Source organism: Choloepus didactylus, chromosome 8 (assembly GCF_015220235.1).
Source record: "Choloepus didactylus isolate mChoDid1 chromosome 8, mChoDid1.pri, whole genome shotgun sequence".
Taxonomy (NCBI): Eukaryota; Metazoa; Chordata; class Mammalia; order Pilosa; family Megalonychidae; genus Choloepus; species Choloepus didactylus.
Window position 1 is genome coordinate 11,810,718 of NC_051314.1, and position 16,759 is coordinate 11,827,476.

The 16,759-nt window shown below is 46.9% G+C and overlaps 1 protein-coding gene across 2 annotated transcripts in view; it reads right to left on the reverse strand.

Moving 5' to 3' along the window:
* The window catches only part of SREBF2 (sterol regulatory element binding transcription factor 2), a 59,013-nt gene that overhangs the window by 24,429 nt on the left and 17,825 nt on the right, over positions 1-16,759 (reverse strand). Inside the window, exons 2-8 of one of the 2 annotated variants that reach the window (XM_037845021.1) lie at positions 9,428-9,838; positions 8,265-8,446; positions 4,917-5,057; positions 3,252-3,473; positions 2,180-2,294; positions 1,835-2,016; positions 144-336 (exon numbers count right to left, since the gene is read on the reverse strand). In XM_037845021.1, coding sequence (XP_037700949.1) covers positions 144-336; positions 1,835-2,016; positions 2,180-2,294; positions 3,252-3,473; positions 4,917-5,057; positions 8,265-8,446; positions 9,428-9,838 — 1,446 coding nt within the window. Of the gene's footprint in view, positions 1-143; positions 337-1,834; positions 2,017-2,179; positions 2,295-3,251; positions 3,474-4,910; positions 5,058-8,264; positions 8,447-9,427; positions 9,839-16,759 lie in introns of both variants that reach the window. The other variant, XM_037845020.1, reaches the window with a different exon arrangement.

Below are 16,759 nucleotides of genomic sequence, written 5' to 3' on the forward strand. Positions count from 1 at the left end.
CTTATGCCAATCCCTGTCAGAAGCAAGCAGGTGAGGGCCACCATAAAAGACCTTTGGGACCTGGTGGCCAAGCCACACGGTTTGCACACAGGGTTCTTCTCCTGCCACAGTAGTCCAACCACGCCTGGTAGTCCTCCACTTACCCGACTCGAACGACAGCATGCTGCGGCCAGAGCCTGTGTGTGGGTGCTGGTCAGAGTCCTGGGCCTTTCCCCACTGCAGCAGGGAAGTCAGCGGGTTAAAGGAGAGGCCCAAGAAGGTGAGGACACACAGCAGAATTCGTGAGCGGTCCACCATGCCCAGGGCTACAGGAGGAGAGTCCGGTTCATCTTTGACCTTCAAAAGAGTTCCATGAGTCGGAATGAATACTGCATGGGTTTTCCTAGCATTGAACTTTTATATATATCAAGAAACAGACTGTGAGATTTCAATTCAAGACGATTCAGTCAGAAAGGAATAAAGCCAAGAGGAAACCAAGAGGTCCACAATTCCTAAACTGCTGCTCAGACACAGGTGCATTCACCCTCTTGCTGGCTAAGACCACATGTTCCAAAGGCCAAAGGTAGAAGAGTTTTTCTCTTAAGACAGGGCTCCATGACAAGAGGACACACGAAATTCCAGAACAGGCTAAACTAATCTAAAGTGACGGAGAACAGAGCAGCGGTTGCTTGGGAGAGGGGCATGGGGACCACCTGCAAAGGTGCACGGAGGAGCTTTTGGGGTGATGAAATGTTTCACATCTTGATTGTAGCAAGAGTTATATAGGCGTATTCACTGGTCAAAACTCTGTACATTTACAATAGGAGTATTTCACTGTATATAAATTATAACTAGGTAAAGCTGATTAAAGACCATAATTTAGCACTCATCTAGCTAAAGGGGTTAGCTTGTTCTAAAAACATAACTTTGCTTTTTTTTTTTTTTTTCCTCCCTATTTTGTAAAGGGAAAACTGGAGAGCCCATAGCTGGGGAGGCAGAAGATTAGGGCTGGAGCCTTGTTGACTTCCCATGTGTACCTACCATACCACTAATCCCCTCCAACAATTTAAAATCATTTGAAAATTTCTTCTGGTGATTCAGAAGCCTAGCTAACTCAACTTTTATGTCATATGGCCTATTTTACCAAATAGAATCACATGTACAAAATATTTCAAAAAATAGAGCTCCCTTGATAAAATTAAGTACATGACAACAATCAACAGTTTGGTCAAAAACATATGCTGGAAGGGACCTCTATACTTTCAGAGTCAGAAATTGCCAATGTCAAAAAACAGTACAGACTCCACTGGTCTCCATGGGCTCCCACGGTCATTAGGCTCAGAGACTCTTTTAACTAACTCCATTAAATCACAATTGCCAGGGGCTTTCTGTGACTATAAAGGACTCTTGGTCTGAACATTATCTGTTAGACTGCAAATCGCAATCATTTCCAGAAAGAGGATCCAGAGGCTGACTCATCCTGAACAAACGGATCAACCTCGTGAAGTGGTCTTGCCAGGCCCATTATGGGCAGAAGGAAGTAATGAGGTGTGTCCAGGAGCTCCCGGTGCCCAACAGCTGCTGCATGTTGCCGTCCTGGATGCAGCACTTATTCCTCCCCGATGGGCTCTTTCAGCAAGAACCAGTTAAACCCGAGGGACCGTCTCCCTCCCTCCCTCCCTCCTCGCCTCCCCCAGTCAGTTTTCTTTATTCTCCAGGACCTGGCCCATTTCACAGAACTCCTTTTCCTGCAGGTCTTCTGAACACTCGGCCTGGCCCCATCTGTGGCTTTTCCACTGTTTTCTTAGCTGAGATGGAAGAGATTCCAGGGGTTGGGAATTTTGAATGCCCATACCTTTGCATCATCCAACAGAGGGCTTCCTGGTTCAGAGTCGATGGAGTAGGGGGAGAAGCCAGCCTGGGACCCCGAGTCAGAGGCCGGGGGTGACATCAGGAGGACGTTCTGATTAAAGTCATCAATCTTCAGATCCACGTCATTGTCCACCAGGCTGCCAAGGTCGATGCCCTTCAGGAGCTCTGCAAAGAAAGCCCCACCTGGGCTGGGCCACCCTGTGCCTCTCCTCCCACTTCAGCCCTGTGGGCCCTTCACATGTACCTGTGAGCCCCTCACAGCACTTAGCACAGGGCTTTGTCTATAACAGAGGGGTCTGATGACCCCTTCCTCTATAAGCACACTCACTGTTTTTCTGATTCGCCAGCTTCAGCACCATGTTCTCCTGACGCAGCTTATGATTGACCTGCTGCAAATATTTGATGTAATCAATGGCTTTCCTCAGAACGCCAGACTTGTGCATCTGGGAAGGAAGACGGGAAAACCACAGTGAGACAAGTGCAGCTGCCCACCCATCAGCCCAGCCAAGAGCAGGATTATGAGGGCTGAGAACGTGGCTCTGGGGTGGGAGATGCCAGGTTTGGATTCTGGCTCCACCACTGATCAGCTGGGCTGCCCAGGATGAGTTACTTGCTATCTCTGAACCTCTCCCCCCTCCTCTCCAACATGGGGTCAACAAGAGTCTATTACTGACAGGCTTACAGGGAGGGCTAAATGATACAACACCAAGCCTGGCACATAGTGACAGTCAATTAACACATATTAACTCTCATCTCATTCCTGTGCTTATAATAGTCCTATCTCCAAAACAAACTTAAAGCAAATAAATGACCAAAAAACCAGAGCATTCTTGGATGGTTATCTTAATTAAAGATAATTAGTACCTAGTTTGTAGGCTAGAAGGAAAACAATACAAATTTCTTTCAAAATAGGGGTGAAGGTAAACAGATAGTAGGTAAGTCTTCTAGTTGCCAGGAGACATTCAATGAAACAACAGAATATGTGAAAAATCAATTTCCTCTATTTGCTGTTCATCAAAGACCCAATCTCCATTTTTAATCTCCCTTCCCTGAAAGGTAGAACTATGCCAGCAGTGCTGTCAGCTGACTCCAAGGTACACATAGCCCTGCACTTGGTCCCGGAGGGTAGGTGTCTCTTTCTGCCTGTCACCCTGGGGTCCACGACCACTGCAGAGCGGTCAGGGGTCCAGGAGGGCCACGGCCTTACCAAGCCTCATGGTGGTTAGTACTGTATCATCTTGACAAGCACCAAGATGCTTTAGTGAGAAAGCGCCTCTCAACCGCTCTTGCATTCCCTCAGCTTGGGCTGGAACTGTGTACTGTCTTCCGCAATCCCCCTTGGTAAAGACAGGTAGGGGGGAGACAGTAGGGCACAAAGTACCATTTTGCCTGGCACTTACCTTGGCATCCGTCCCCATGACCAGGTCCTTCAACTCGATGATCTTGTCGTTGATGGAGGAGCGATATCGCTTCTCAATGATGTTGTGGGTTGTCCGCCTTTCACCTTCCTTGGGGGGCTCAAGCTGCTTGACCCCCCCAGGTACCTGCTTAATGGGCACTTTCTCCTGCCCCATCATCACGGGCATTGTGGTGAGAATGGTCCCACTGCTGCCCACCAGGGTCTAGAACAGGCACAGGCACAGCAGCAGGATTACACCTCTGCCCCCTCAACCAAGACCTGCTCCCCAGGCCCTCAGCATCACCTGGCCAGGCTGACCCCCCACCGGGCTCCTCCGCTCAGGAGGGAGGTACCTCGGCCGCTGCCTCCCTTTCAGAATTGCTGTCAATAAACTGCACCCCAAGAGGGTCAACATCTGAGTAAGACTTAACCTTTGAGGGGTGCGGGAACCAGGGCCTATGGATTCCGCTCTACGTCAAGCCCTTCACCACCTCTTGCCCATATGCGGCGTACCACAGGGGTGGCACCAGGAAGAAATTTGTCCTGGTATATGAGACATTCTTCCCTTTCAGATAACAATTAAGGAACTTACTGCATTTTCTTATACAGTTCGGCCACCCAAATGCCCAAGGGCAGAAATGACACTCTCAATTAGCGGCACTTTTATTTAATAAATCTAATAAAATTTTTTCCCTCAACTCTGCTGCCCCCTCTTTTTGTTTCTATTTTTACAAATTTAAGTTTTGTTTTCTTTACTAAATCACCTCAATTGCCAATGACCAATAAACAAAAGGTTGTTCAACATCACCAGTTTCAAGAAATAATTTTCACATAATAAAAATTCACAAACCTTAAGTGTACAGCTTGATGAATTTTTACTTATTTGTATGCCTGTATAACCCCCCAGACCAAGATCTAGATCATTTCCATCCCCTCGAAAAGTTCCCTCACGCTCACCAACCAACAGTGGCCCCCTGGCTTCCCACCCCCAGCCCCAGAGTCACTGCTCTGAGTTTTGCCTCTTCTTGACCTTCAAAGAAATAGAATCATTAGTGTGAACTTCTGTGATGGGCTTCTTTTGCTCAGCATTCCACTTTTGAGATTCATCTACATTGCTATAACTATCAATAGTTCTTTTTCTAATTGCTGTGTATAATTTCACTGAATGGGTAAGTCATAATTTATCTGCCTTGCTGGTAATAAATATTTGGATTATTTCCAGTTTTTGGCTTTTATGAATAAAGTGGGTGCTTTTGAATTTTAATCTCCTTTAACTCTATCAGACTTTTATGCCACAGGAGGCTGAAAGCTGCAGACACTCCAGAACTGAAGGGTGGTGCCTCCTAATCCCTCCAGCAAATCTCCACCTGCAGGACCTAAGAGGCAGATGGCCCCGTGCAGAGCTGCTGCACAGAACTGGGATGCCTGTGACATTCCCCTCTACCCGCAGTAAGAACCCAGGTCTCCCATACAACATACACTGTTGATACTTCAAGGAAAAGTAAACTATCGATCTACAAGAGGGGCGATGTCTGCAATGTGACCAAGTTCTTCTGAACTGACAACAGCTACTGGGTGTGCAGAGCCTCTGCTGCCATCTCCAAGGCCTGAGCCTCCAAGGAGAAAGGATAGAGGAGGCAGGGAGAAGGTGGGAGCTTACTGGGACCTGCAGGGCGGCTGTCTGGATGGGGGTGGTGAGGGCAGTGAGGGCTGGGTTGGAGACGGCAGCCATAACAGGGCTGCCATCCGTCTTCAGGGTGGTCAGAACAAGGGAATCTGTCTTGATGATCTGAGGCTGTACCAGGACCTGGAGGGGGAAGAAAGAAAAGGGGACGGAACACAGCATTATTTTCCTATTTTGCATTTCTCTTTCTGTATAAATCCTCCAAGAATGAGAAAAGATAATTTTTCATTGAATTGAGAATCAAAAAGTAACAGGCAATCTCACAGAAGTCCATTTTCAACAGCCAGCTATTTTGTAGTTTGAATGCTGGGGTGATGGAGAGAGACAGGGCAGAGCCGAAGAGAGTTCTGGATTTTAAAGCTGAAAAGCGGAGAACCTAAGATGGCGGCTAGGTGAGACAGGGCAAAAAAACACCTCCGTGAAAAATACTAGCTAAAAACCAGAAAGTGACCCAGAACACCACTTTCAGCGATGCACCAGCTGGACAAGGTCTGCTAAAACCACAGGGACCATGCACTTGGTGAAACCAGGAGTCTGCATTCTGAAACGAGTGAGTGAGCCAGCTGAAAGTCCCATGGCTGTGCTGCCATGTGGGGAAACTGAGGGTTGGCATTTGGAAATGGACTAGTTCTTTAAAAAAAAAAAAAAAAAAAAAAAAACCCTGGGAGCTGCTGCAGATACGGCAGTGAGAACCGCGCAGTGAAGCACTGCAGGAACAGGCTGTAGCCAACGCCTCGGTGTCTGGCATGGAGGATAGCCCTCCCCACACCTGCTGCTGATTGTCCTGGGGCCAGAGGAACAGAGGGGAGAGCCAAAAGGAGAAAGAAACCACACCCCTTATAGCTGGCTTCCCATGGCACCCTGCATACACCACAATATCGGCCGTAGACAGTGGCCTTGGGTGCAACCACAGTTAGTTGTCCTGCAGCTGGGAAGGCGGAGCTGTGCGAAAAGTGGGGGGTTGAGACACCCCACTCAGCCATTTTTGCATCAGGCTGGGAGGGCCCCTGCATGACCCGGCAGCCCAGGGCTTCCCTTGAGGGAAGGCACGCACTTGTGACATAGCACAGCCTTCCCTCAGCAGAGGTCCTGGAGGACCTTTGCGTATTTGTATAAATATACAAAGCATAAATGCCCAGCAAACACCAATAGAATAAATCCAAATAAACCTATTCCAAGACATATTCTGAACAGACTGTCAAATACTGAAGAGAAGGAGCAAGAGAAAAGCAATTCACCACATACAAAAGAAACAACATAAGACTAAGTAGTGACTACTCAGTGGCCACTGTGGAGGCAAGAAGGCAGTGGCATGACATTTAAAATTCTCAGAGAGAAAAATTTCCAACCAAGAATACTTTATCCAGCAAAACTCTCCTTCAAATTTGAGGGAGAGCTTAAATTCTTCACAGACAAACAAATGCTGAGAGATTTTGCCAATAAAAGACCTGCCCTACTTCAGATACCAAAGGGAGCCCTACCGATAGAGAAACAAAGAAAGGACAGAGAGATACAGAGAATTTTAACAGACATATATAGAACCTTACATCCCAAATCACCAGGACACTCATTTTTCTCTAGTGATCACGGATCTTTCTCCAGAATGGACCATATGCTGGGACATAAAACAAGCCTCAATAAATTAAAAAAAAAAAACAAAAAACAATTGAATATATTCAAAGCACATTCTCTGACCACAATGGAATACAAATAGAAGTCAATAATTTTTGATTTGTAACTCCACTATTTACTTCCTACAGGATATAAAATACATAAACTCTAATGACAAATCAGTGGTTTTGGACTCAGTGTAAAATATGTAATTTTTGACAAGAACTATACAAAGGCAGGGGAATGGAGGAGTATAGGAACATAGTTTATGGGTCCTATTGAAGTTAAGTTGGCATCAAAGAAAACCAAGATTGTTATGGATTTAAGAGGTTAAATTTAAGCCCCACGGTAAACACAAAGAAATTATCAGAGAATATTACCATAGAGATGAAAAGTAGAGTATGGGTTATGAGAAGTGGGGAAAGGGGCAATGGGGAGTTAAGAAATGAGTGCAGGGTTGCTGTTTGAGGTGAAGGGAAATTTCTAGTAATGGATGGTGGTAAGGCGATAGCATTACAACATTCTAAATGTGATTAATCCCACTAATGGAATGCTAGGGAGGGGGTGGAATGGGAAGATTTAGGCTGTATATATGTTTCCACAATTGAAAAAAAAAAAAAAAGACAGTCTAAATACATGACAATTGAATGCCAAGGATGATCCTGGACAGGATCTGAGGATGGAGGATAGGACACTCAAAGGGACACAGTTGGGACATAAGGGGGGACAAAAAAGGAAACATAAAATGTAAGCTTTGTATCAATATTGAATTTCTTGAACTTCTTAGCTGCGCTTAATGGGATTGCATAAAAGAATGTTCTTGTTCATGGGAATTGTATATGTGAATTATAGTGTTTGTTCAAGGATGTGTGCAGTTTGCTCTCATGTTCAGAAGACAGAGCAATAGATGATGGATGATAGGGAGGGAGGGAAAGAAAGAAATGGTGGTGTGACAGCATGTTAAAGCTGATAGATCAGGGTATCGGAGGAGGGGGGTCAGGGTATGCGGTGTATGGGGTTTGTATTGTTTTTGCAACTGTTCCTGTAACTTTGAATTTATTTCAAAATAAAATTTAAATAAATAAATAAATAAATAAAGCAAGCAAGCTGAAAGGCTTCAAGGCAAGCAGTGCCAGTGACCAAGCAGGGATGGGTTGGGTAGAAGGTGGGAAAGAAGTATGATTTTGAACGGACACACTCAGGAAAGCCAGGAACATGGCTGAGATGCAAAAATGCTAAACCTGATCTTTTTTTCCAGAAAGATAAATTAGTTTAGTAAGAAAATAACAGTCCTCTGTGATACATGACCTAACAAAGTAACACATGCGTAGCATCCACTTTAGAAAACAAGGAAATCACAGAAGATTATAAAGAAAATCATCTGAGAGATACCATTTTGGTGCATTTACCCCAGTTTTACTGTTAAGGTATCATACGTGTGTCACGTCACACGAGACATCGCTGCCATCTATGTAAACCGGCTAACATTCCCGCACCCCCCGAGTGTAAGGGAGAGTCCGTGCATAGCCGCAGATGACATCTCAGCCAGGTCTCAGCACCCAGCTCACTGGCGTATCCTAGGGCTCAGGAGCCCCTCCCAGCCCCGCAGACTGCTCCCTGTTCACCCCGGCTGGTCTTTAGTAAGTAGACCACACCTTCAACCAAGCACCAGTGGACAGCCCTGCCCGGATCCCCCCGGAATCCTCGCCAGCCACCTACCGGGACCTGCTGCACCTGGGGCGCGGCAACCGCCTGTACAGTAGCTGGGGCGAGGGTCTGCAGTGTGCCACTGGCTGCCTGCGTCAGCACCCGCTGGGTCTGCACCGCCTGCACCTGCTGCTGCAGGGTGACTGGCTGCACCTGGGACGACGTCACCAAGCTCTGGACCTGAGGCTGAAGGACTTAGGAGAAGAAGAGGAAAAAGCTACATGGACTGGGAAGGCATGCTGTCCCTGTCGCTGCAGCAACACCCCAAGGATGGCGTGCCTCCCACTGACCCTAGCACCCCACTGCTGCCATTTACAGCCATTTACAAGCTTGTCTAGAAACAAGAACATCCCACAAGGGCTGTGTTGGTTTCTGAGGGAACAAGAACAATTTATTTTATTACTCTGGGTGCTGGGATGGAGGTGAGGGAGGCCAGTCAGCAGATGACTGCCCCACATGAGGGAGTTAGATGCTCCGAGTCGACACCTCCCTTCACTTCCCCCCGTCCTCTCTGAGTAGAACATGTACTCTGGAATGACTGCCTCATTCAACCTTTTGTCTGGACACCCCGCAATCCTAAACCTCAAACCCCACTGTAGAACTCTCTTGGACTCTTGGAAATTCAAAGCAATACCCATCCAACCCTGGATCCCACAGGGTCAGAGGGAAACCTGATGAAAAGGCACTGGAGAGCAGCACAATCCAGAAAGAATAAGCCACCGTCACTCGGCAGCTCCTGAGGACCCAGGCCCACTACTCAGACACGGCACCTAACGTTAAATGCCGTGTTCATCTCCGCAGCAGGTGCGCAGGAGATGACTGCTGAACAAATGGCTCTCAACGGATGGGTGCTTAGAGCCGGCTGTTGACTCAGCAAAAAAGTGGGCAAGTTTCCAGCCTGATTTGATTCAAGTCACTCCAGCTATCCGGATGGCCTTGTGCCTACTCTGCTTGTTGGATTCTCTAACCAAGTAGCCAGCAAAAGTGGCATTACGGCATTTCAAGAAGCAGAACGTGAAATGTTCCCACACTAGTACTCTTGCTGCTGGTTATCAGAAGCTCATTCAGATAGGAGCAAACTGATACCATCCCCAACAGGACAAACCATTTTCAGTCTGCCTTGTGCCTGCAAGCTTCACCCAACCTATCTCCATCACATCTGCCTTCTGAATCACCTTGAAAGCTGGTGGCTGCGTTCTGGTATATCAAAGGCTGCTGGATGATCCTCGTCTGGGGAGTGGTGCTGAATGTTGGGGTGATCATTACTGTCTGCTGCTGCAGCTGAGCTGGTGGTTGAGGTTGGGGCTGGGGACGTGGCTGGAGGACAGGCGTTGCCCTTGGTGGGGTGGGGACTGCGGTGGGGGGGACTTTGACCTGCAAGGCCGGAGCCTGCGGGGAGGAGTTCGAGGAAGGGAAGGAGGGTAAAGGGACCTGGGTGAACGACCGCTGCATCGAGGGGTCCACAGCTCCCCCACTGTTGCCCCCACCATTGCTGCTGCCACCACTGCTGGAAAAAGAGCTGCTCAGCTGCTCTGAGAACAAGTCAGAGAACTCTCCCACTTGATTGCTGACAAACTGCAGCATCTCTGTGAACAAATGAGAAAGAGCAATTTTATTGCCATCGAAAATATCTGCTACCTTTCAAATTTGCTCAAGACACCGAGGCATGAAAGTTCAAGGGCTTTCCCAAGACCATGCCAGATATGGGTCAGAAAATCCCCTCCTCCCCTTCACGTGGGGGTCACCTGGGCCAAGAGATGGATAATCAAGGCCCCTGGGACAACAGGACAAGATTTCATCTGTTTGGATGTTCTTTCCTCCCCCCACTCCTACCTCCAGGCCTTTCCATACACTTTCCTGATTGACTGCATCAGTCACATGAGGTGCTACCACTGCACTAGTAGGTGTTGTTTTGTGGAAGGTAGTGCTGGCCATTTTACAACTGGGGACACAGAGGCCACCACCAATCTCAGTTCTGCTCTCCCCAGGGCAGAGCGGGAGCCATGTGGGTCTGGCTGCAAAGCTGTTCCAGACTCCAACTCTCCCTAACCCCAGATAGCTTTTCACCCTCACAGGCAGGCCCTGGGCCCCTCTCCAAGATGAGTTCAGCCCCATGGGCACGGCCCCGGGCACCGTCACTGCTGTCAGGAACAATGAAGTCACTGGCTCCCGAGTCATGGAGCTTTAGGGATGGTAAGGATGGAAAGATTATATGTGAGTCCAGACAGAGAAACAACTTGGCCAAGGTCACACAGCTTCTCAGGCACAGCCAGGATGAGGACAGTTCTCTGCCTCCCACACTGCATCACCAGAAGGTCAGTGCACAGCAACCGGGCCCTGCCCCGGACTCTGTGCCTTAGCGGGCCCACTCCGGCCCTCCTCTGCTGTGCCCCTTCCCTGGGAGTAACAAGCCTGGGGAGCCGTGGGGATCCATCTGCCTGGAGGCCATGCCCTACCCTAGGTCATGCTCTGGGTACCAGGGGCCCTTGAATTCCCAGCCAAACAGCCTCAATCCTGCTCCTACAGCCTGTGAGGGCCTCTTCCCCTCACCCATCCCCCCAAGGGCTTACCAAAACCCACTTCCTCCACTACCAACACCTCATTTCTCATGCCTCCTTCCTCTTCACAGGGCTGGTCCCCACTAGGAATCTGGGGCTTCAGCTTTGTCCCAGGTACTTTAAATCTACAGCTCTCTATCCGGCCCTTGCTCCTTTCCCTTTCCTTTCCAACACATTCCCAAGAAGCTAGTTGGCATCTCTGAACTGTGGCGACTCCTCTTCAAACCTCTGAGGCACAGGATGCCGATTAAGAGAACCACCTCCATTCACTCCCCTGAACCTCCACTAAGAGCCCACTCCCCAGTCTCCAACGCTGCATGTGTGCGTATACAGGAGGGGGGTCTGGAGTCTGAAGAGTGCACGTTGGGCAAGCAGAAAGATGCTGGGGGTTTCTAGTGTGACCTCCATATGGGACAACTAGAGCTTAGCATTTCAGCACCTTTAATTTTCAATCAGTTCAACCTGCTGGGCCAAACAGCATCTCCCAAAATTAAATGACTACAAAGTGGTACTATTTTCCAGCACCTTGACACTGTGCCCTGTCCTCACCCAACCTGCCGTGTGTGGGAGGGAGTAATGGGCAGATTGCCACAGATACTGCAACTCACACCCGCCAATTCCAACTCCCTGTACGCGATTAAGCTAAGAAGTGTGCTCAAACTCAGCACACAATTGAAACAAAATACAATTCACTGCCAACACATTCCAAGTACAATGCAAGATTATAAAAAGCTTTAAGAAAATGATTAAGAGAAATCTAGTAATTTGTTGAGTCTTCCACAATTCCCTTAAAACTCCAAATCTCTGCACATCAACAGAGGGGCCTGCTTTTTGAGCCAAAAGAACATCACTCACTGGCTGAGTCAAATTTTTTAACCGATGGAAAGCTAAGCAGGGCAGAAGGCAAAGTGCCAGGGAGCCTGAGAGCTGGGCACAGGTGCTGGGTGCAGACTGGCACGAGGTGGGCCTGGGTGTGAGTCCCAGGAGACCCATCTACTCAGCCACAGGGACAGGAGCCAGTAACTTCTCTCTTCACCTCCATTTCCTTGCCCTTTAGGCTGCCCTGGGAATATTCACTTGGCCTCTCGGATGGGAGCATTAATGAGATAATTTATGCAAAGTGCTCGGTCTGGGCAGGCCATTATGAAGGTTCCCACTGGTGGTCCTTGTACAGCACCCCCTACATGGTCCTCTGCTCTCTCGTCTCATCTTGTTGGGTGCTCTCGAAAACAATCTGTGGGGAAGACGTGGGCTGGGCATAAAGTGACCTGCAGAGGTCACAAAGCAGGTTAAGAGTGTGTAGGCAGACGGAAGGGGGCTGCTTCAATTTAAAAAAAAAAAAAAGAACTTTCAGCCCCCACCCCCCAAAACTCCAGTGGGGCTACCTGCAGACTGCCAGGCACAGGCACCAGGTTAAGGCCGAGCATTTGAAGGAAGAAGCAACGGGAAGAGGCTCTTTGAGCCATTGCTCTAGCAGGAGCGCAGGGCCTCTGGGGACCCCATCTGGTCTGCAGTGAAGGAGGGGGAGGCCCCACCAAGCAGAACGGGCCTGAACCGAACAGGAGCCCTGCCCCAGCCACAGTTGTGCTCTATTACTCCCAGCTACACCCACTGGGAGCCCGCTGATGACTCTCTCCTTGCTATTCCCTGCTCCAATCATTTGGGTTCGGTATTTATGCAGGCTTTCATTTCCACAGACAGCCAGGAAACCCAGAAAAGGGAGGCCTGGGAGAACACATGTGTTTTATGGAGCTTTGAAAATGAAGCTGAGGTTCCAGCACAATGAGCTGGGGCCCAAAATGCCAGGGACAGGGACAGGCCTCCTAGGAGCTGGGCTGCTCCCCTACCCCTTAACCTAGCCGGCCTACCCAAGCTCACCTTGCAGGGGTGCTCCTGGTGCACACCCCTTCCCATTTTCAGCTGCTTCTTAATATAGGGGTTAAGTTGCTTAATAAGGTGGGCTGGGTCCCAAGAAACTATACCTGGGTTTTGGTCTCTTTAAAAGCAAGTATCCAAATGGGTGACAGTGTGATTGTGAAAACCTTGTGGATTGCACTCCCTTTATCCAGTGTATGGATGGATGAGTAGAAAAATGGGAAACAAAAACTAAATGGAAAATAGGGTGGGGGGAATGATTTGGGTGTTCTTTTTTACCTTTTTTTTAAATTCTTATTCTTTGTGGTGTAAGGAAAATGTTCAAATGGGGTGATGAATGCGTAACTATATGATGGTACTGTGAACAGCTGATTGTACACCATGGATGACTGTATGGTATGTGAATATATCTCATTAAAACTGAATTTAATTTAAAAAAAAAAAGAAAAGCAAGTATCCAAAATCAGAGACCAGTTGTTACCTGTGCATTGCAGCCAGCCCCGGGTCCCTCCAAAGACCCCAAGTTCACATGCAAATTGACCTTGTGACCTGGAGATAACATAAATCATTTGCCCAGCTTAGACTTGCAGCATCTACCTGAGAGTAAGGTAACTCAAATTCTGGTCAGGTTAATTCTGGTTAGGTGTAAAGAATCTGAAACACCAAAATGGGGTAACCTTGCTTTAGAATTGCACAGTCGGTCAATAACCCTTTAGTGGGTATCTGTTACCTAGTTCTGTTAGGTGCAGGGAGAACCATTCTATAAGGTCTTTATCCCTATGCTTTCTAATACCATGCACCTTAGGTTAGACAATGTTTTAAAATAAGTTTCTTTTTTAAAATCATAAAAGTTAACTATTCTCTACAGAGAAATTTAGAAAATAGCTGAATGAAAAGAACAAACAATAAAAATCATCCAGCAATCCCCCCACCTTAAGACACCCATTTGTCCATGTTTTGGAGTGCCCTTCCAGACATTTTCTTATAGAAGTTTCGTCCGCACATGCAAGCATGCTCATGTGGGCAAATGGTTTTACAAAACCATGATCACACTGAACATGCTGTTTTATACCCCGCGCCCTTCATTTAAAACATAAAGAACATTTATAGATATAATGTCATCCTTTTTAAGAGTCTCGTAGTAGTGAACTATATTGGTTCGATGCACTAGAACCTGCTTTATCACTTTGTGATGAAGGGTGGTTGTTTTCAGTTTTTCAGCATTATTAACAACTTGGAAAAATCTTGCACAAAAACCTTTTCCCACTTATCTGATCATTTTCTTAGGAGAATTCCCTAGAATGAAATGGCTGGGTCAAAGGATAAGCATGTGTGCTTTGGAAAGGTTATAACAATTTATGCTTCCACAGTGTTTCCCCATAAATAGCCCACATTTACTTATTTCATTCTGAGGTGAAAAAACGACATCTAACAGTTCTGAGTTGCACGACTGAGTTCTAATGAAGCTGGATGTCTTTTTTTTTCCAATTTTATTGGCCATTTGTATTATTTTATAAATTGCCTGTTCTTGACCTTTATCCACTCTTCTATTGGGCTATGTGTCTCTTTTTACTGATTTGAAAAAAACTTCTATATATGATGGATGTTTGCTCTTTTGTATATGTTTGCAATCATTCCTTCTACTTGGTGATTTCTATTTTAATTTGTTCAGGAAAAAATAAAGGTATAGAGATTGAGCTGCTATGTATTAACCTTATAGGCTGGGGTAAGTTTTATCTTCTGAGCCAGTTTTCTCAACTGCAAAATGTGGCTGACGATTATACCTATCACAAGGGGCTGCTGAGAGAGTGTTCAGGTAGAGGCTACAGTGGATGCCTGGCACTGCAGATCAGCTAGTGTATACCATTCACGAGGTTTGTGACAGTCAGGTTTGCTTTAACTTGTTTTGAAGGCGTAAATTGATACAATGCAATGGGTGTATTACGGAAAATTTGAGCATAACATGAATTTCACGTTTGCTTATGCAGAGAGACACACACTAGACAATGCGGAAAACCATACCCACCTGAAACGAGTCATGTGGGAATACACAACATGCACACACACACACGCACATTTCAAACACAGACCAACTTCGTCAAGTTGGTGTGTGATGAACCACATCCATCCACATATGGGATCACAACTTCCTGTCGACTTTCAAACCACCTTCCTTCCACCCACTCACAAGCAAGCTTCCTACATCCAATTACACAAGCAAATTCAAGGTCTTTTTCAAGGTAAAGCACTATATTGATTGTGGCATTTATACATTTCTTAACCACTTAACATCTGTACAACTGTGCTACTGTTTTATTAGGTTTGTTTTTTTTTTTTTGAGAAATAAATCTTTTTATTTATTTTACTCCCATTCTTTCTTTACTTGTCACCAACAAAGTTCTTGTGTGCAGTGATCCTAACCTGACACCCATACTGTAGTTTTTATTACTCAATTTTGCATGGCACAGTGATTTTTTAGGAATGCATATGCTGCATTATAGCAGAACTGTAAAAATTTTAATACTGTGTAGTGAAATTACATGGTTTTTGTGTTATACTTAAAAAGTTCCTCATCCCCAAAATTAGAACTTTCTTCATTTATTTTTTGCTTGTTTTTATTTTTCTCATTAGATCCACCAACAAGCAGAAGAACACAGAAATAAGCAGGTGTGTGAAGTGTGTAGGCAGTTGAGACTGAGACCAACCACAACAAGGAGGAGCAGGTAAACCCAGGATCTAATTCCCAACAAGTACCCTTCTTGAGCATACAGAACTGTTTCAAGCTGGTGGTCCTATCCCCCTTCCCAGGATGTTTCTTCTAATAATTAAAAATAAAATCAAATGTAAACCAGTATTAAACCTGAGAGTCAGTTGTGAGATAACTCTTCCTCTCTCCACATCCTGCCACCTGTGCTCACCACTGCTTTCTCCAGGACCTAGGCCATTGGTCACTCCCGTTCAAGTCACCTAGGGCAGCACTGAAGGAGCTGGGCTCTTCCAACCACACCCTTCAAAGCAGCAGCCCTAAGTGCAATGTAGGGAGCACAGCAACGGTTTCAACAGGCAAACAGTCTGAAATCACTCCAGACACCAGGGGGCACATTCCCCAGGTAGGAAGGGTGGGGCACAAAGACAGCGTGTGTGCTTCAAGGGCATTCTGGGTCACCTTCCTGGGAAAAGAGAGACTGGAGGAGTAGGTGAACAACACAGGAAGGCAAACAGGTGACTCAGGCATCCTATATTTTAAGCGAGGGGTCAGTGAACTCTTTTTACTGGCAAAGAAACCACAAAGGAAAGTTGGGCGGGGAGGTGGGGGCTCTTGAATTTTGTGTTTCAAAACATACACAAATGTGCCATGCAGGCACACCTTGGGGTACTGCAGGGTCAGTTCCAGACCACCGCAATAAATGAGGATCGTGATAAAGTGAGCCACATGAATGTTTTGGTTTCCCGGTGCTTAAAAACTTAGGTTTATACTACGCTGCAGTCTACTAAGTGTGCCATGGCCTTATTTCTAAAAAACAACATAGAGACCTTAATAAAAATGTGACACAGGCTGTTGGAAAAATGGCATTGACAGACGCAGGGTTGCCACAGACCTTCGATTTGTAAAACGAGGTATGCCTGTATATTCCTCTGTATACATCATATATTACATAATGAAACAAAGCATTTATAAATTAGTGGAAAAAGAAAGCACAAAGGGAACCCCAAGTCGTATTCAAATGGTCTTTGGTCTGCTCTGATCTGGCTGACTCGCCCCAAGGGTATCAAGGGCAGCCCGAGGGGGCCCCAGCTCACCACCAAGCCCAGGCTACCCCGTGCCACCACAGCCAGGGGCCGGAGCCAGCTCTCAGTGTTACAACCTGGAGAGTGATCTTCAGAACCACCCTCAACTGCTCCTTCTCCTTATTTCCTCTGCCACAAGTTCAGAGAATTCCTGCCGTGTCCTCCCTCTGGGGCACCACAGCATTATCTCTTCGCGTCAGGTCCATACCCTGCCTCGATTTCAACCACAGCCTCCCACTCAGGGACAGTCGCCTTCTTTGAGTATCTTGCTGGTCCAACAGCCCT